Source organism: Cynoglossus semilaevis, chromosome 1 (genome assembly GCF_000523025.1).
Source record: "Cynoglossus semilaevis isolate Cse_v1.0 chromosome 1, Cse_v1.0, whole genome shotgun sequence".
Lineage (NCBI taxonomy): Eukaryota > Metazoa > Chordata > Actinopteri > Pleuronectiformes > Cynoglossidae > Cynoglossus > Cynoglossus semilaevis.
In genome coordinates this window covers 28,842,718-28,862,059 of record NC_024307.1, presented here as the reverse complement: position 1 = coordinate 28,862,059, position 19,342 = coordinate 28,842,718, and the positions used below count along the sequence as shown (strand labels likewise).

Genomic DNA, 19,342 nt, shown 5'->3' with positions numbered 1-19,342 from the left:
AGGAATAATAACAACAATTAAAGGCAGCCGTCAGAGGTGATTTTTAAGGTGAAGTGAATAAATTAGTCAGGCTCTTGGGTGTACTTTGTGAACATGGTGGAGTAGGCGTCTGCCGGAGCCTCGACGGACGCTTGGCTCGTTCTCAGCGGGGAGGCTAAGCATGGCCCCGGGCTCACTGGTGGCGGCCTGCCGCAGCCTGGCCCTCTCGACGTGGCTGCTCTCCTTCTGCTTCGTCCACCTGTTGTGCCTGGACTTCACTGTGGCCGAGCGGGAGGAGTGGTACACCGCCTTCGTCAACATCTCCTACGAGGACCCGGCCACCAGGGATTTCCGTTCAGAAAAGACGGAGTGCGGCCGTTACGGGGAGAACTCTCCGAAGAGGGACGCCAAGGGGGTGGTGGTCCTTCCGGTCGACCGCCAGGCTTGCGACCCCAACACCCGCTTTCCAGTGCCCGTCCAGGCTGGGGCCTGGGTGGCGCTAATAGCCCCGGGGAACTGCACCTACAAGGAGAAGATCCGCCACGCTGCGGCGCATAACGCTTCCGCGGTGGTCATCTTTAACGTGGGCTCCTCCAACAACAACGACACCATCACCATGCCCCATTCTGGTGCGTTCACGGTCCCATGCAGTTTTGTAAAGGTTATAGTTGTAGACACAAATACACAGTGTTTCATAAGTTATGCAAAGTGTTTGACATGTTACACCCATACACAGTTTGACAGGTGATGTACTGAGCTACTGAGACATATGTTACAGCCTGTTATTGTCTTCCGTCTCTCAGGCACAGGTGACGTTGTTGCCATCATGATTCCAGAGCCTAAAGGCCGTGAGGTGTTGGCGCTGCTGGAGCGAAACGTGACGGTGAATATGACCATCACCATTGGAACAAGGAACCTGCAGAAGTATGTGAGCAGGACATCTGTGGTGTTTGTCTCCATCTCCTTCATTGTGCTGATGATCATCTCCCTCGCCTGGCTGGTCTTCTACTACATCCAGAGGTTCAGATATGCAAACGCCAGAGACAGGAACCAGGTATTCTGTCAATTCTGTCAATTTTTTTTGTTGACCTGTCATGGAAAGAGTTGGAATCACAGGAGTAGAATCAGTCACAAATCATTCCTAATCACTCGTTTCCATAATAGTCATTCTCTAATTCCTACCTCTCCTTGTCAGCGACGTCTTGGAGACGCTGCAAAGAAGGCCATTAGTAAACTGCAGGTCCGCACCATCAGAAAGGGCGACCAAGAGACGGAGGCCGACTTTGACAACTGCGCTGTTTGCATTGAGGGCTACAAACCCAATGATGTGGTCCGCATCCTTCCCTGCAGGTGAGTGACCTTGGCTGTTGTTTACTCTTTGAACTGGCCAACTCCAAATGGTTTGTTGTCCTTGACGTTTGCAGACATTTGTTCCATAAAAGCTGCGTAGATCCTTGGTTGCTGGACCATCGCACGTGTCCCATGTGTAAAATGAACATCCTCAAAGCTCTGGGCATCGCTGTGAGTCTCCCACACACATGACATTTAACCAGTTCCATTGCAGTCTGAATTAACCACAAAGTACTGTGTTGTAGATGGTTGTGATTTAGGTTGTGATGGGTGAACAGACTGAAACCTTCAGTACGTGAACATCCTGGCAGTGCTTCAGTTAAAATAACACAGAACGAGACTGTAAATACAAAAGTGTTTTTGTATTTTGAACCAAGATTAAAAGTAAAGATTTCCCTCCTCCTCCAGCTCAACGCAGACTGCCTGGATGACCTGCCACTCGACTACGACCTGGCTCTGGGAGGTATGGGTGGAGTTGGTGTGGGTGGAGTTGGGGGAGTCGGGGTCCTGGCCTTGGAGGCTGTGGTGTCCGGGGCGTCCAGTGATGGCACGCTCAGCGAAGGTGGCTCGTCGGTGGTGCTGGATCCTGGGGTGCGACGGGTTGGACTCCCTCAGGACTACCAGGACCTTGACCCCCTGAGAGACAGTCCTTTGACGGCCACCACAGATACACACACAGGTGGGTTGTGGTCCAAAAACAAAAGTCAAACAGGATTTCTTGATTTTTAACCCCTTGCTTCCTCCCTCAGGTGACCATTTGCCAATGGCTAGCAGCGCCTCCGCTGCATCGTTGGTCATTGCAGTTGAAACGGGTTTGTCTGATGAAGAAGGGTCTGTGGAGCAGTCTCAGCTGGCAGACAAATCCTGAGAGCCCGGAAAGAGCCCAGGACACATCGTAGACCTCAGTAAAACCAAAACTGAAACCAGATCCTAAACCACCAATGACTGCACCTCATCAAATTAAGGCCAAGGGGAAAACAAAATGCAATTTGAACTGGTATTAGTTTTCTTCCTATGAAACCTAATCTGTTTCTCTGGACACACGCCCGACCCAAGCCAATCAAGGACCAGGACCTGAACTTGGTTGTCGGGACAAATCCTGGAATCTGATGAATGAGTTGGATCCACACCAACAAGTGACGTTCCAACCATGTGAAAACTCAAATGGACCTGGTAAAACTCGGTCACCGCTAGCCCTCCAAGAAGAACCTCCAAAAGGTCAGGATTCTTGTTGATCATGAAATAATAAAACCTGGAAAATCTTTGTTGATCTTTCTCCACTCTGTGCACCAGACTGATTGGTGTTATTGCGGAGATCTTTGTCAGCATCCCTACCTGTGCTGCTTGTGTTGGGACCACAGCAGGATGTCCTGTTGACCAATCCACTCCAGTTCAGGGGTGACTGGGTTGACGTTTTAAGCTAATTAAGCTGCCAACATTTCAGGCTTGATCTGTTCTGGAATGATGACTTTTATCTTTAAAGGACTTTTCAGCCACTTCGAAGGAGCGCTCAAGCCTTTTTTTTTTTTTTTTTTTTTTTTTTTTTATGATTTTGTGTCATTAAAAAAAAACTCAACTAAAAAGGTCAAGTGACACTTGTAGACCTTTTAAACTGGTACTGCTTGTGGTTCCCAAATCCAACAAAAACATGGCCATAAACATGTTTGTGGACAGAAAGAACAGGACGTTAAGTATTTGAATATTTTTGTAGTAATTTATTCCAACCCCCTTAGTTTCGTTGTGAATCGGCTTCAAGAAGTGGAACTTTGTCGCTGTGTTCCTAGACAGGCACATGTACACCAAGAGCTCAGAGGTTCTAAACGCTGCCAAGGCCCAGATGGTTCCTCAACTGTGTCTGTTTTCTAGTTGTGGTTTGTACATTTTTTGCCTCCTTTATCTCGAAAGATTTGTCAGTCTTGAAAGAACTGTCAGTATTTGATTAATGGTTGATGGACAGGTCATAGAGTTTACTTTAACAAACATCTGAATGTGAAGCAAATGTGTCCTTAGTTAGCAACAATGAGGCGAAGCTACGTTAAAGGTATTTCTCACTCGCTCTGTTTCTGCCACCTTTTTAGCTCGACTTCCCTTTTTGACAGACCAACCTGTTGAAAGTCCAGTCCAAAGGCGGTTGCCTTTTATAACACACTAAAAATACTGGAACTCACACACCTCCTCCAGGTGGCACTATTTAACTAAACTATTTCTCAAACAGCTGATATTGCTGATGATATATGACAACAACGGTCCATCAACAGCCAGAAGTCAAATCATTATTGGTCCAACCTTTACGTAAGCGTTGAGGTTACTGTATGTTAGGACCAGTTGCAGTGTAGGTATTGTGTTTATGTCAACATGATTGGTAAAACTTTTCCTAGAACCAAAGTATTAAGTCTGCTTGCATGTTAATGTGTCTCGGGGCAGTCCACCCAACCACAACTGGTCCAGGTCCAACCAGCGGACATTGACGTTACAACCGTGCCAAATATTTCTTCTGTTTCTGCTGCTGGCAGGTAGAAGCCAAAAGTGGTTCTTCATCAAACATCAAGGTCAAGTCAGTCATCGGTCAGTCCTGGGTGTTTGGTCTGGGGACTTCAATTTGTTTTTGTAGGATCACACAAGATGCTTCAATTGCTTCAAGTTTATGAGCAAACCAACAAGTTGCTAAACCTTTGGGTTGATTTGGTCCATGTTGGACGCAGTGCTGTGGATGATGAGCTGGTGGTTGTTTTTCCTCGTTCCCAGGTGTCTCCTCCATACAGTACTGTCATTATATTGGCAGTTGTAGATATTTCATGGGTATTTGCTGTTTGGTGCTACCAACAATCAAAAGTCTGCAGTCCTTAGATTAGTCTTCACCAGAACTGAAGCAGCCTGACCTAGTTGTTACAATGTCACATTCGACTTTGACCATCAGGGACTGGAAGAGTGCTGGTGCCTGAAGAACAAACTGGTACTTCCATCTAGTCACTGGTCTATGTGATTGATACACCTGTACTTTGTGGTACTTCAGGTCCATGTTGTTCCTATGAAGGAAATGCTCTTTTCAAAAATGCCCTCCTTGATTCTCTCTGAGTAAGTCCAAGTTTTTTACTAAAGGAAACATGGCATAAGTCCACCAGAGTTGTCGGTCACGTACAGACTGCAGCAGACCCCCGGCGTACTACGTTGAGCCACGTCAGCACGGTGAGCTTCCTAAATCCGAGAGAGATGAAGATTGTTGTCTATTTTAATACCAGAGGAGATGTTTATTTTTGTAACAAAGTTGCAAAAGCAGAGACTGATTTCCCAGTAGTCCCTTGGTTTCCCGCAGCATGACGACAAGTCTCAATGTGATTGAGAATAAAGTGTTGTTTATTTTGTAAATACAGTTCCACATCGTGGTTGCAGGAAACGGAGTTAAAGTGTCGCCCTTTTTCTCTTTGATCGTTTGTACTCCTGCTGTTTGAAAGACCAGACCAGTGTTTTTGTGTTTCTCCTCATCTCCTCTATATTTTTCCCGCTTCTGTCATAGTGATCTGAGGTCTGGAGTAAGGCCTGACTGTCTTTTACAACATCACACCAAGTGCTGACATTTCTTTTCACAATCCTTCATGTTTTTTTGAGCAAAGTAGTCGACATTTAGGTTCCCAGCGTTAAACCTCAGTTTGAACACACCTCAGTCTGAAGTAGTGACCACACGCTCCAACATTAGGCAGCTAAATCCTCCAACCATCAATTTATTCCGTTCCCAAACAAATCTAAACCGTTTTCAGTCAGGACCAGGGGTCTCCCAGGTTTCCCAGACTGAGATCCCTAAACCTCTTCTTTCTCATCATGAAGTTATTATTTTAATTAAGGATAATGAATTGATTGATTTGTCAAAAACACCTAACAGTGATACCAGGTCTGGATCAGACAAACTAAGGCCCACCAACTGGGTTTGAACCTTTGGTTTAAAAGTCCCCCCCCCCCCCCTCCCAGTTTTTTTTTTTTTTTTTACAGTTCTTACCAGGTACCAACAAACAGAGGTCCAGTCGACGCTGGTTTTCTGTTGAACGTTTGTACCAGGGTCTGGACTGGGCCAACCCACAGTGAATGTTGTTAACTTTGAAGTGACTTTGTTGTATTTCTTTATTGTCTGCCGTTACTTGACTGAAAACGTTCACATGGGTAAAGACTGAGCTGCTGTGGCATTCTGGGAGTCAATAGTTTGACTGAGAGTGAATCCTTCTGTGAATCCCTTCCTTTTCCCGATCAAAATTGTGAAATGATCATTTCCATTCCACCAGTGGAGGAGCTGTTGGGTCACCACTGAACTGCCCAATTTGGATTTTCTAAGCTTGGAACCCATTAACAAACTGGCCACACGAGGCAGCAGTTGACCAACAGCTCATTCATTGAGGTGAGTTGGAGTTAGCGTGAACCTTGGTTTCTGGCAGATGTGGTGCTTGTGTCCAGCTTCAAATGACTCTCGTGTCGCGGCCAGCTATGACGTCTGATCCTACACTGCCACATCCCCAAGCCCCTTATTGGCTCGGTCTCTTAGTGCTGTGTTTTGATTGGTTGATGCACTTTAGCCTGGTTTCCCTGAAAGGTTCCATGCGTAAATCCATTTCCCTGTCCTTTTTTTCCATTGGTAATTTCTCTTTCTTTCACGTATCTGCTGTTTTCTTGTCTTCTGGAGAGTTACGTCAAATCTTGAGAGTATATAACAACCCAAGTTCTGACTTAGAAGACTTTGGGCGGTAAGTGGTGGAGTGTCCCAACAGAGGACGAACTCTGCAGCACCACATGTTTGCCATTTACCACGCTGTCCTTCTGTTTATTCCAAAGACAGTGACTCCACCTCTTCATAACGACTCTGAGTCTGCAGCTGGTTCATACACAATGATCAGAAGACAACACAACTTTAAAACGAGGTTCAAACCTTGGGTTTTAACTGGGGCTTTCAAACTGTCACAATAGTTTGAATCTGATTAATCGCAGAGTAGAAACTGGTGGCTAAATACACTTTAATCTGATTAAACCTCACAAATTATTGTGGTCATTTCGACAGCCCTAGTTTTCACAGTAACTCTTTTACTGTATTTAATCTCTGGTCCAGTTGCTTTTGAGTCGTACGAGTTAAACTTTGACCTAAATGAATGAGTTCTACACAGACACGCAGATTTGTTTTGTGAACAGATTTTAGAGAACGGTCATTTTAGATTTCCTTCACCCTAGTCTGTGACCATTTCCTGTCTGTACTGTTGTTTGAGTTGGAAGAAAATATATTTGGAGTAGTTTTGCTGAAAAAAAAAAAAACAAAAGAAAGGGAAAACAAAACTAGACTAAACATTTAGATCCAGTTTCCTGAGTTAACCTGAACACTTTGGGTTTTCTGTGGCGTCGCAGCATTAGTTCTTACTAATGTGTGACGCCGAGTCCACAAACAGACATGTAAATACACGGTGCCGTGATGGTGTTTTCAGTTGTTGTTGTCGTTTCAGTTGTTGCACGTGTTCGAATTCAGGAGTTTAAATAAAATTTTACTGCAGTCATTTGTCTTTTGGTTTTGTCTATGAAAGTCAATCAGGAGGTGACCTGAAACTGCAATAATAAATAATAATAAACAATAAAACCACCAAATCAAATTGCAATTTCTGAATAAAATGTGTCTACATACAATTATAAAAATTAACAGTTTACTTGGCTAACCAGTATTAAGGTGGACTTAACTATTTAAACATATCAAAGCTGCTACAGAAACAATGCATTAGGACAAAAAAAAAAAAAAAACAAGGTGAAAACTAAATGGTTAACAAGACACATAGACGGCCCACAGTCAACTTTGTCCTCAACAAAGTCATTTATTAATGCTAACACTATTCACAGACAATTTGCACCACCATCCATTTCAATGACCTGCAACTACATTACGAGCTAAATGCTACTCTAGCCAACAGTCTTTGTAAGTTGGCTAACAGAAGTTAGCGTCTGCAAACAGAGCTTAAGTTAGCTTTTGAGGAAATTAAAACATTTCTCACTATCCCTCTGATTTATTTTTACATTAAGTCCACTACTAATTGGCTAAAAGGCTAAAGTCCCTGTATTTTATCAAACTCAAATTTTGAATTTATCAAACAACTTTCAAAATAATTACTTTGGATTATTTAAACTGGCTAACCAACAAATACAATTAACCTATAGCCTAGCTAGTTGCTACCTAGCACTTTATAATGAAACAGTGTATACTGGCTGTTTACACCTTGACTTCATTGTTCCTTTCTAATGTCGAGTTAGCGTAGTTCGTTCGCTCGTAAAATGCACTGAGAACATTTAGAAAGTCTCATTTTACGAAGGCAGAAAAAACAAACTGGTAACAAAAGTAATTTCTGACTTTTACTCTCATACCTGACTAAATTCTCATATTTGTTACTTTTTTTCTCATTTGTTTCACTTTACGTGACATCATCAGTTGGATCAGTTGGAATTATTTATTAATCCCATAATCCTGTTTTTCTGATCTCTTGATGATGATGGTGTTTAAATGTTTACTTTTGACTCAACAAGGGTTTGATTTTCTTCTTCCAATGAGTTTTTTCTTCCCCATGGCCTTATCTCTTTTTTATTTATACTATTTTTTCATTTTCATTGAATGTGAGATAAAGATAAATCTCATAATTTGGAGGCAGAAGTCAAGATTATTTTGTTTATTTAATTGTACATTTTGCTTTGCCGTAAACCTGGCTTCTCTCTGTTTTAATACAGCACTGTTAAAGTTTAGATTAGAGACTTGATCTGAATTTCTTTTTCTGAAGGAGATTTTGTTTCTGTTGTTTTCTCTCAATTTATTTATTTATTCATTTTCCTGGTAGAGTGCACAAAAAAAGTTTTAGAGAAGGTAGAGGATGTGATCTTCACATGAAGAACCTCAGCAGATCAGAATGATGTTGATGTGGAGATAAACAGAACCTGAAATTGTATTAAAAAAACAAAACGTAAAAATTAGCTAACAACTACATTAAATAAGGTTTTAAAAAATGCTTCAACGTTAGCAACAGCTGAACAGCAACATAAGTTAAAACTTTACCTTTAATTAAATTTCAAAAGTACTAACTGCATGTAAATCCAGTAACAGCTAAAAGGGAATCAAAGGTAGCTCTAGTTGGTTTACGACAGCTAGAACAAAACCAAAGCACTGCATAACGGTCGACACTTTCACCTTATATTATGGCTTAGAGTGAATGTACGACTAAACTAACCCTGATTCTTAAATGTTAGCTAAACAAAAACGAAAAACAGCTAAGGTTTGGCAACGCTACAAGTTGGAGACATTTTTTAAGTCAGTCTGGAACAAAAACCAATTAGCAACATCAAAGCTAACAATTTGCCCCGAGCAGAAAAATTAAAAGTGGAACTCACCAACAGACTTCATTGTGTGAAAGAGTTGGAGCTGCGGAGACAGAAGAAAGTTCTTGTGAGTTTGACCGTTCTACACAGGGACAGGTTCTGAATCCATGTCCAACAACCAGTCAAGACTGTCTCACCTCCTGGTTTCTCTCCTGGCTTCAGCAAATTTGTGTCTCAAGAGGAAAGAAGACACAGCTTCAGCCACCTACACACACACACACACACACACACAGACATGGACATAGAAATCATGATTTACCAGAGACACACACAAAAGCTGCCCCTTGTGGTCCATCTGTGTCACACAGGTACATCTGAACGAGGAATTCTAAATTCCAAGATCACAGAACAATACAACTGAACTTACTGAAGGGGGCAGCGTAAAATAACAGATTTTTTGGCAATTTAAAGTCTAGATCTCGATGAAAAACTAAACTGCTTTTACAGCCCTGGTCTGACCTACTACATCAGGGACCAGGAACTGTCACAGAGGAACTACCAAAGAATCATTAAACATGTTTGACGGACTACCTGTCAAAAATATTTCTTCTCTCTCTCTTCCTCATTCACTCACACTTTTCTTACTTTTTCAGGTTTGTCTTCTTGCACTGCGTGGCCACAGGGGGACAGCACCTGCATCATGAATCAGCCTGGAGGCAGGGATGCATTGCACGCACACACACAGACAGACACAGACACAGACACACACCTGCTGTCACATCCAGAGAAGCTGTTGACTGACAAGAGCAGCTGTGGAGGAGCTGCCGTCTCAAGATGTGTGTCTTAATGTGTGTGTGTGTGTGTGTGTGCATCCAGCATCAGCTATAAATGAGCTCGTGTTGATTACAGGGATGTAAACTAAACAATGCAAAATATCATTGACAACTGAAATGGTCTACTGTACCTCACAGACTCAAACTGAAACGACTGATTTTAAAGAATAGAAAACAAACGTTCTGTCTGAACACCTGAATGTCACTACGCAGGAACCTGACCTTTAATTGGGTCACAACCAGTTTTTAGGTGCACATCGCCACCTACTGTACTACTGAGTGTAGTCTCATGGTATGACCACTGACTTTTTGAGATAATGCCGCCTACTCATTACGTATTGATGCACGATTCTTTCGATTTTTTTAATCTGTTTGTATTGATTTTTATTTAATTCACAATGCCTCGTTACATCCCTACTTGGTTTGGAAACAAACTGAGTCCCAGGCAATAAAGTCTCACCTTGCATCTGTCCGATGGTCAGATCTCTGTCCAATCGATCGATTCCTAGACAAAGAAGCAAACACTTGATTTGGTAAATCAATCAAAACAAGGACTAAAGGTCAAAGGCGGTGCAGGGGTCGTCAGTGTGGGCACCTGCCAGCAGCAGGAGTTTAGGCAGGTTACAGGCCAGGAAGAGGTTGGAGGTTCCTCGAAACCAGCCGTCCCAGTACTTCTCCGACTTTGACAAATCGATACGCCACTTATACACACTCTGAAACACACACCCACACCCACAAACATCATACTATTGTTGGGCTAGCATTTCTTTCTCCAGTAGTCCACATCTGAGGTGACGTGGCGTTCACCCTTGGCCGTGGCTGAGGCTCACCTCTGAGGCGGCGTCTTCTTTGTCGTTTACATAGCTTTGATCATAAAACTCCTCGTTCCGCTCCACCACCACACCCGTCACAGGGCTGGCCTGCTCCAGAGTGTCTGTCTCCTCCACCTCACATCTACACGTGTACCAGAGAGATCACAGAGCGTCGGAGCATCAACGTAGGCAACACAGAACAACATCTGCCTGTCTTCTGTCTCCTTATCAGCTCAACTTAGCCCAAGGACAAACACCTGCTGACATGTCCAGTCCTTTGTGGTACCTGATGGCGGACTGTGGTAGGGGGCCACGGTGTAAAATACTGGTCCTTGTTCATGCCTTACAACAAAACGGTCAACAGATTCAATTCCTGGTGGTAGCCGATAGTTCTTGTTTTCTCTCTTTACAACTTACAGGAGGTGAGTTTTCACATGATCTCGTGGTTTGTACATGAAACACACTGACATTTAAACAAGCTTACCTTATAATTTGACCAACCACAGAGACTCTGGCAGATTCTAGGTTTCTGATTTGTCCACTCTTCACACTGCAAGGACACAAAGGTAGAGGCACTCTCACTGGCAAAGAATTGTAGAAAACAAAAGTACCCAACAATAAACTACAGTTGGTAAAACCATGAACCTGCGTATACCAAAGTCCATAGAGGAAACAGTGTTTTAAAGCAGCAGGCACTAAAGAGCTGCTGGTCTACTGCCTCATGTGGCCAATTGGTGCCACTAAAATAGAGACATAAGGGATGTAGAATCCCAGAGTCACATAATATTACATTTGTACTTATTGATGATTGAATTGGATCAACAACATGTGTTTGACGTCACAAAATCAGCAGTTTTCTCTATGGGCTTTTGTATGAGAACCTGTCTCTGGAGGTGTGACAAACATTAGTTCATCATAAAGTCCCTGGTCTAACCTCCACTCTATAGCATGGTCCATGGACTTGAAGGACTTGGGTCTGCCCTTCAGGAAGTTCTGGATGCTGTGGAGAGCCTCCATCGCACTGCCTACAGAAGAGAGGACGCACATTTGCCAAAAAACGACTGGTATATAGTTTAAAGTTTGTCAATATTTGTTGAACATTTTAAAAAGGATGCTCTCAAACAGACGAACAAATCTAACAAAGTAGAAAACCTGAAGACTTACCTTCCACGACGTCTATGGCCACCAGACCCACCGTGGTAGGTAACAGTGCGTTACTGGCCGTATGCACCGCAATCGCCCCACCAACGCCATGACCAACCAGAACAATGGGTGGAGGTGCCTCGCCGTAGCAGGCTTTAATCACATTAGCTACATCGCTAAAGGGGCGAGGCCAGAGTTTACAACAGTGCTGTAACTGGAAGAGTCCACACAGTGGTGGTAGAAGACGGTTAGATGTTGTTACCTGGACATTGTTTGAGTTGAGAAATCGTCTGATTGGCGGACCTCACTGGCACCTTAACAAAGAACAAATCAGTAGAGGTTTGTACGTTCTAATGGAGATAGAGAGGTTCCAGGTCTAAAGTAGTATACAGTCGGTGTTTTCTCAGCAAATATATGAGCCAGTCTAAAAGAAAAAGGACAAAAGGCAACCAAGGTAGCAAAAGTGAAGCTCCCTGTGTTGACCTGCAGTAGGTCCACATACTCTAACCTGCTAACAAAACCATAACAGCATTGTAGACCATAATTGACAATGACAGACCATAATAGACTATGACAGACCACGATAGATCATGATACACCATCTCTCTCTCTCTCTCTCTCTCTCTAAACCAGGGACTTGTTATCTTCACTGAATCATCAACACTTTGGTTTTTGGCTGTACTTCAAGTCTACTTCCTGTGTGTTACTTTTGGATAATGAGTACCACATGCATCTCTTTAGTACAGACCGTTGTACTTATAAATGCTAATGATACCCGTCCAGAGGCGAGAAGCGCGTGCTCACCGTGACCCCTGAGGTCCATGGCCAATACCCTGCAGGTCACTCTGCTGGAAATGGCAGTCTGAAAGACAGAAAAACACCAGGCAATGCTGCTCATGTCTAGGACGTTGCCCATGATTTGACTTGACTTGCTTCACAGTCCGATGGCAACACGTTGATACCCACTGTGAAGACGGCCCACGACAGGGCCGAGTGCCCGCCTCCGTGCAGCAGAACCAGCAGAGGTCCTTCACTCCCCGCCTTATAGACCTTGAAGACGTCTCTGCTGTCTGATGGACCCACGCTCACATCCTCCATTTGGTCAAAATATTCTCGCCACGACACTGGCGAGTAGTCCAGCTTGTGGCCAACCTCACTGGACGACATGTAGACAGAGAGAGAGACCAAACTGTATACTACCTACACTGGGGACACAGATCTGTCCTCCATTTGTACAGTGTTTTGCTCTGATGACATCCTTTCTAGGGACTGCTAATGCTGGCTAAGCTAGTTAATATTGGGTAAGATTGGTGTCTTCTCTATAAACATACCTTCAAGGGCTTAGATTCCGCCGCCTGCTGGTGATATTTAGGTGTTACAGGTAGAATCAACTGCCCTTTCACAGGAAGTTACAGGTTTTTATAAAATGAGTGAGTTTTTGCATCAAGGCCAATAGAGTAATTGATCAGCCAGTTCAACTGAATTCTAAGGTGTCATCTTCAGTAGTCCTTAACCTAGTTTAGATTTGCCTCAGTCACACAATGTGACCACAGGAGGCAGTAATTGACCAGCACTACTTCAGGTCTACGAGCTAAGGTCGGGGATTTTCTCTATAGATTTCAGAATTGCAGAAAAAGCACATTATAAAGTGGGAAAATATTTGTGTCCAGCTCCATCTCTCAGGCTTGTTCTAGCTAGCACAGGGGGCACTCTCAGCTCAGCCAGCACTAACTGTGACAGCTACTGTGAAGTCAGGCTTATAAGGAGAGGTGACTTACTGCTCTGTATCAAAGTTCTCCTCCCACATCCTGCAGAGATCCTGGCTTCACCCCAGTCTTCTGCGTAGTAGCTGTTATGTGGCTGCAGTAAATGCTCCCCCACTGGCAGGACTCAGCAGTACAGGCAGCTCCTCTTGGTCTCCACCGCATCCATGGGCCAAAACAGGGATGAGGACGTGGAGTCTGGTCTAAGTACCAAAGGTCCACAGCCTGTCATCTGTTTTTGTCAGGCGGCCTCGCCTTCGCTGCAGCCTATTGGCTGCGACCTGGTGCTAAGAGTCGGCGTGTCCTAGCTGTCACTGATGTTACGACATGTGTAGCGTCTCTGGAGAAGTGATGACAAAAAAAAAACCAAACAAAAACAAATAATCGCTTGCCAACAGGCTTTGAAATTAATATTATGATTATAACGACAATTATGAAAAGGTTGAAATCCTGACTTTGTACTTCTCAGAATTGACTGTTTATAAAACCAGCTGTAGATGATGAACGAATGTGTGTATGTGCGAGAGAGAGAGTGTGTGTGTGTGTGTGTGTAAAAAAATAATCAGAGAATAAAGGTCAGAAATAGTAATACAAGCAGCTGTGAATAAACTTGAGAATGTAAGTCTGAATCACATGATGACAGTGATGACAGATCATTATTATTTAACAATCTCAGGTCATTGCTTTCATTTATTTGATGTATTTTGACATGGCAAAGTCAAACTGAATTTAAATATGAATTTGAAAATTGTGTGAAAGTGGTAAAGATTCTACACATCATGAAAACACACACACACACACACACCCTCTCTCAGGTGGCAGTGACAGTCACCTATAGTAACCACGGTGCTGTCGTTAGGTAGATAATGCAAAGGTTCCTGATCTTCCTGAGGTCAGAATAATGATAATGGACAATTATTAAATTGTCTTAAAGTTGTCAGTAATAGATGACAGTTCATGCACAAAATATGGAAGATCAGCCAAAAGAAGAATATAGGCTTTGTAGTTTTCAAATATTTTTAAGAGCCAAAGAAAAAAACTGAAGATTTTAATGAAAGTATGCAATAATAGCTACATATACCATAAAAAAGGTAAAGAATATGCAGGTAGTAGCCAATGGCCCAAAGCAATGACATTTTTGGAACCTGAAATGGTTAGTGATTACATTAGAACACTTACTCAAGGCTGGTTCCTTCGCTAACTTTGAGCTCCGTTTACTCAAAGCTGAGGAACGTTACAACAAACACTAGGAAAAAAAAGTAGGAAAGTCAACTCCTTGTCAGTGTGACACAACTCACCACTGCACACAACCAAATGTGACCTCTGTTTTTAACCCATCACCAAAGTGAACAGTGGCAGCTTTAAGAACCAGGAGCAGTGAGTGGAGACGGAGCCATGACAGAGCACCTCAGTGGGAACTTGGCAGCTGGGGGACTAGAACCCGGAACCTTCAGGACCCAAGTCCACTTACTGAACCACTAACCCACCACTGTCCCAGTATAGGTCAAGCTTAAATCATAGTTAGCTTGTTGCCAACATTTTGGCTATCTTTTAGCTTTGTGCTGCTACCTTTAAGCTATTTATAGAGTTAGTTTGGAGAGAGGAGTAGAAATAAAAAGAGCGGAGCATGTTTCCAAAAACAGTCACAACCCCACCTGCCCCTTGGCCCACTCTACTGATGTTATGTTACAAAAGCACCCGTGGTTGGGGGGACTGTTGGGGCGACTGTTGGGGCGACTGTTGGGGCGACACGACTGCTGCAGCTCTGGACACCTGCTGCAAAAATAACCTCAAATACAGTGAGTTTTTACCAAACAGGTTTGAAATCTCTTGTTGTTGTTAAAGTTTACATCAACAACACCGACTGTAGTTTATGTTGGTGGTTTAGTGTCTTTGCAACCAATGGCTGTTGTTAAATACAGTGACTGTTGTTAATGACAGTGACTTATGATTATGATGATGAAAACTTCAGATCGTAAACTGCAGCGACTGTTGTTCAGTGATGTTGAATGTTGTTTCTGACAGCAACATTATGACTGTTGTTTCCAATTGTGACTATTATTGAGTTGTAAATACATGAAATGTGCCTCTACAGCCATTAGAGACCGTCAGCAATGTTGTCATCAACTACGCTGCTGAATGTGTTGCGTCGCAGTTGCTCTGCCGTCACCTCTCACACAGTCCTTAATGCGGGGTGGTTACCAGAACCTGCCGCAGCATCGGGGCAGGTACCTCCTGTTTTTGTATTGCTCATTTTTACAGGTTTGCAGCACCAACATTTATTTTACCTGTCAACTTGATGTTTTTCTCTGCAGGTGAGGGCGGCGAGGTTGGGGGGTGTGAGGCAGGCAAGCGGGTCAGTCAGTCTGGACTTCATCATCAGAGATCGCTTGGTATCCTGGGAATCTTTGGGTATCTGGGACAACAGGATAGAAGACCCAATTGTGCTGCCCTCTAGTGTCATAAATGGAACTCCAATCCCACAGGTTAGTGTCAAACTGCACATATCAGCACATACATGTGAAGGAAGTGTCGGCTAAGGTCCGCCCCTCTGCCTCTTCAGTCACAGGTGAATCTGTCCCTGGTGGGCTGCTCCTCAGTTCTGGGTCTCAGGAAACAGAACGAGGACCGTCTTCGTGTCGCCCGGCTCCAGGACAACCTGTTGTACTTTGCTGTCTTTGACGGTCACGGCGGTCCACATGCTGCAGACTTCTGCTACACCTTCATGGAGAAGTTCATCAGGTTGGTTGTTCTTAACATCTTGATCTCATCAAACTCTGTGGTACTGGAACTATTGACAAGTCGTCAAGGTTCTATTGTTAAAGTTATGGGTGAGTTAGAATCAGTTGGAGAAGGAAGTCTTGGTGAATCATTGATGAATTAATAGTGTGCCACTTATTGGTTATAGCTATTATAATGATTATTGACCAGTTACTGACAAGTCCTAGACTATCCATCCATCCATCCATCCATCTATCCATCCATCCATCCATCCATCCATCTATCCATAGAGATGCTTTGGAGAAAGAAGACAATCTGGAGAAGGTGTTGAAGAAAGCCTTTGTGGATGTCGACAAAGGCCTTCACACTCACCTGAGTTACTTCAACACAGGTGAGAGAAACACAGACACACACCCACTCACATTTGTACTCAGAACGTCAAGAGCAAAAGTGAGCTTTACTGTATAACATGCTCACACACACACACACACCTCTTCCCTCTCCAGCTTCCGTCCTCTCTGCTGGAACCACAGCCACAGTCGCTGTGCTGCGTGATGGGGTGGAGTTAGTGGTTGGGAGTGTGGGGGACAGCCGGGCCGTGCTGTGCAGGAAGGGAGGAGCCAAGAAACTCACTACTGACCATACACCGGAGCAGAAAGACGAGAGACACCGGTGAACACACACACACACACACACACACACACACACACTGTCTATCATGACAGCACTCCACTGTCATCACATCATGGTAGTGGTGTAATTACAGACAGCAGGCAGCAGCCAAGGCTCTCTGAAAATGTGTGTGTTGCATAACATCAGGTCAAGACTAAATTTAACACACACAGAGACACACACACTTGACCAAGATCAGCTTGTGACTATATGGGTGTATGTGTGTGTTCTTCAGATAACATTTCCACAGCTAATGACCTCTGAAAACATTTCATCACAAGTTTAACAGAAATCCCCACTGTAGAAAACTGGAGAGAGACGGGTGTGAAGTGAAGGACTGTCAGGTTCAGACAAAGTCAAATCCAAAGGTTTGAGGATACAAATGTGAAGCTGTTTTAGTCCATGGAAAACTGGCAGTATTTTATGAGAAACCTTCATCTCTAAATGGTGACGAACTATTTCCCAAACCTGGAGATCATGTTCTAGGCTGGCCTACACAGGAACACACCTTGGGAACTTAATCCACTGTGCGTGTCTCCAGGATCTACAGCGCTGGAGGTTTTGTAACGTGGAACAGCGTTGGTCAGGCCAACGTCAACGGGCGCCTGGCCATGACTCGCAGCATCGGGGACTTTCACCTGAAAAACAGCGGTGTCATTGCAGAGCCTGACACACAGCGAGTCCTCGTGAGTCAAACTCAATCTAATAATGTTAACTTTGGCTTAAAATATTGCAGAAGAAAAATCAATTAAAATGAATTAAGCCAAAATGCACAGTTAAAATAAATAACAACTCATGAACAGCTAAATACTAGCCACAAATGTTGAAAACTACGGAGCCCCTAAAGGGACATGGGGGGAAAAAAAGAGAAACGTATCTCGTGAGAAAGTATATCTATGACATTTTGCCACACATACATACAGGGTAATACATTAAAATAACAAACAATCATGTACAGTACGTACGGTTGGGAAATCTAAGATACCGGCATGTCATGTGTGACATGTGTACTGTATATATGGTGAGCATTTAATTAATGTAAGATACCTCAGTTAGACACAGGAGGGCACTGTTGTTGTTGTTCTACTGTTGATAACAGTGTAGGGAGGTTCGTGAAGGGTAAATACGTATGTACGGAAATCATCCTCATCCATCTCAGAGTACGCATACTAATAACAGTCGCATCCACTGAGCCCAATATTTGTAAAATCTCACCATGACTCAAGCCAAGCTATTGTACAATTCAACTGAATCCTGTAAACGAGCCGTGTTCTTGGCTCGCAGGTGGACTTTCATCATTTCATTTTTATTTATAGAGCACATTTCATGCACAAAGTAAACTCAGTGTGCTTTACAGACATCACGTAATTAAATCATATACACTGGTCCCTCTCCTATTGCAGTTGTTGCGATAGGAGGGCACAACAACAGTGCCCTCCTGTGTCTAACTGAGGTATCCTACATTAATTAAATGCTCACCATATATACAGTGCATATGTCACGCATAACATGCCGGTATCTTAGATTTCCCCACCGTACGTACTGTAAATGATTGTTATTTTAATGTATTACCGTGTATGTATGTGTGGAAAAATATCTTTCTCGTGAGCACGAGATACGTTTCTCTTTCCCCCCCCCAGTTAAATCAGTAAAATAAAAATCTAGCATAAATCTCAAAATAAAAACCTTGGAAGACCCAAAACCAAAGTTGAGTGACTTCAACAAAGAGATAATGGAGTCTTTTGGACCTGTGCTCTGCGTTGATGCAGATCCAGCAGACCAATGACTCCTTCTTGGCTCTGACCACTGATGGCATTAACTTCATGTTGAGTGACCAGGAGGTGTGTGATGTCATCAACCAGTGCCATGATGCCAGTGAGGCAGCAGATGTCATCACTCAGCAGGTGGGTGCAGGAACTGTTTAAAAGAACCCAAAACTGAGCATTTAAATCAAGATTCTGGTTGGAGGAACTTAAGTCTTAGTTTTGTAGTCCCTAGTACATTGTACTTAGATCAAGTTCTGTCACTGGTTTAGAGTGATAGTTACATAGAAAGTTCATGACTCCTGGTTCTACCTTTGTTCCTAGTTCAAGCCTCTGTGTGTTAAATGAAAAGGTTTTTCTTGTTGTTTTGTTACAGGCCCTACAGTACGGCTCAGAAGACAACGCCAGCATCATCGTGGTTCCTCTGGGAGCGTGGGGGAAACAGACAAGTTCTGTCGACGTCTATAGTGTAAGCAGGAATTTAGTCTCCAGCGGGAGGTGGGCGTAGACAACATCAACTAAGCTCCACCCCAATTCCACCTCTCTGTTAGCTTAAAATCAGTGTAAATAAAGTTTTTGTTTATAGTAAAACCAAGTTTTTGTGTCCTGTTTCAGATACTGTACTGTCAGTACAATGTAGCCAACACCAGTTGTCTTTTGGTTATTTAAGTATAATCTTTTGCTAAAATCAGTCTTCGATTACTGGACTTCTACTAACATACCTATAAACCTTTTAAAGCTTTTTTTTCTTTAAGCTTTTCGCCTCTGTCAAGCTATATCTGTGCTAAATTTTTTAATTTTTATTCTTTAACTTGAAAAGACACCATTACACTGTAACAGCATAAAAGTTAAGATCATGCTTCATTTTAGTTTCACTCTAAACTTGCTTTTGAGGTTGGGCTTGTTATCTTTTGGGCTAATATTTAGCATCTACTGTAGGCCACAGTCTGTATTAATGAGCTATCACTTTGCCACACCAAGTGGTTAGCCGT

General features: G+C 43.2%; 3 protein-coding genes across 7 annotated transcripts; 2 read left to right on the top strand and 1 right to left on the bottom strand.

Moving 5' to 3' along the window:
• The first annotated feature begins 6 nt into the window (after positions 1 to 6).
• LOC103389780 (RING finger protein 150-like) lies at positions 7 to 6,650 on the top strand. Its single transcript, XM_008325347.3, has 6 exons — positions 7 to 608; positions 783 to 1,033; positions 1,175 to 1,329; positions 1,404 to 1,500; positions 1,738 to 2,008; positions 2,079 to 6,650. The coding sequence occupies exons 1-6, from the start codon at positions 161 to 163 to the stop codon at positions 2,195 to 2,197; spliced, it is 1,341 nt and encodes a 446-aa protein (XP_008323569.1). The 5' UTR covers positions 7 to 160; the 3' UTR covers positions 2,198 to 6,650.
• A 288-nt stretch (positions 6,651 to 6,938) lies between these two features.
• LOC103389771 (protein phosphatase methylesterase 1-like) lies at positions 6,939 to 17,225 on the bottom strand. 5 transcript variants are annotated; one of them, XM_025059498.1, is made up of 17 exons: positions 17,096 to 17,219; positions 16,407 to 16,547; positions 15,713 to 15,915; positions 15,483 to 15,610; positions 13,210 to 13,534; positions 12,398 to 12,596; positions 12,236 to 12,293; positions 11,694 to 11,745; positions 11,453 to 11,607; positions 11,223 to 11,313; positions 10,773 to 10,838; positions 10,307 to 10,430; positions 10,072 to 10,189; positions 9,289 to 9,981; positions 8,841 to 8,908; positions 8,716 to 8,746; positions 6,939 to 8,265 (listed from the first exon to the last, which is right to left on the bottom strand). In XM_025059498.1, the coding sequence occupies exons 5-14, from the start codon at positions 13,236 to 13,238 to the stop codon at positions 9,764 to 9,766; spliced, it is 1,110 nt and encodes a 369-aa protein (XP_024915266.1). In that variant the 5' UTR covers positions 13,239 to 13,534; positions 15,483 to 15,610; positions 15,713 to 15,915; positions 16,407 to 16,547; positions 17,096 to 17,219; the 3' UTR covers positions 6,939 to 8,265; positions 8,716 to 8,746; positions 8,841 to 8,908; positions 9,289 to 9,763. The 5 variants fall into 5 exon arrangements, with proteins under 5 accessions (XP_024915266.1, XP_024915296.1, XP_024915234.1 ...); XM_025059528.1 differs by having other exon boundaries at positions 16,407 to 16,516; positions 17,096 to 17,202; XM_025059466.1 differs by lacking the exon at positions 16,407 to 16,547 and having other exon boundaries at positions 17,096 to 17,225.
• On the top strand, positions 14,656 to 18,939 carry ppm1ka (protein phosphatase, Mg2+/Mn2+ dependent 1Ka). The gene is made up of 9 exons (XM_008325902.2): positions 14,656 to 14,993; positions 15,290 to 15,422; positions 15,510 to 15,680; positions 15,758 to 15,936; positions 16,206 to 16,306; positions 16,422 to 16,587; positions 17,129 to 17,273; positions 18,357 to 18,491; positions 18,727 to 18,939. The coding sequence occupies exons 2-9, from the start codon at positions 15,309 to 15,311 to the stop codon at positions 18,856 to 18,858; spliced, it is 1,143 nt and encodes a 380-aa protein (XP_008324124.2). The 5' UTR covers positions 14,656 to 14,993; positions 15,290 to 15,308; the 3' UTR covers positions 18,859 to 18,939.
• Positions 18,940 to 19,342: the final 403 nt, after the last annotated feature.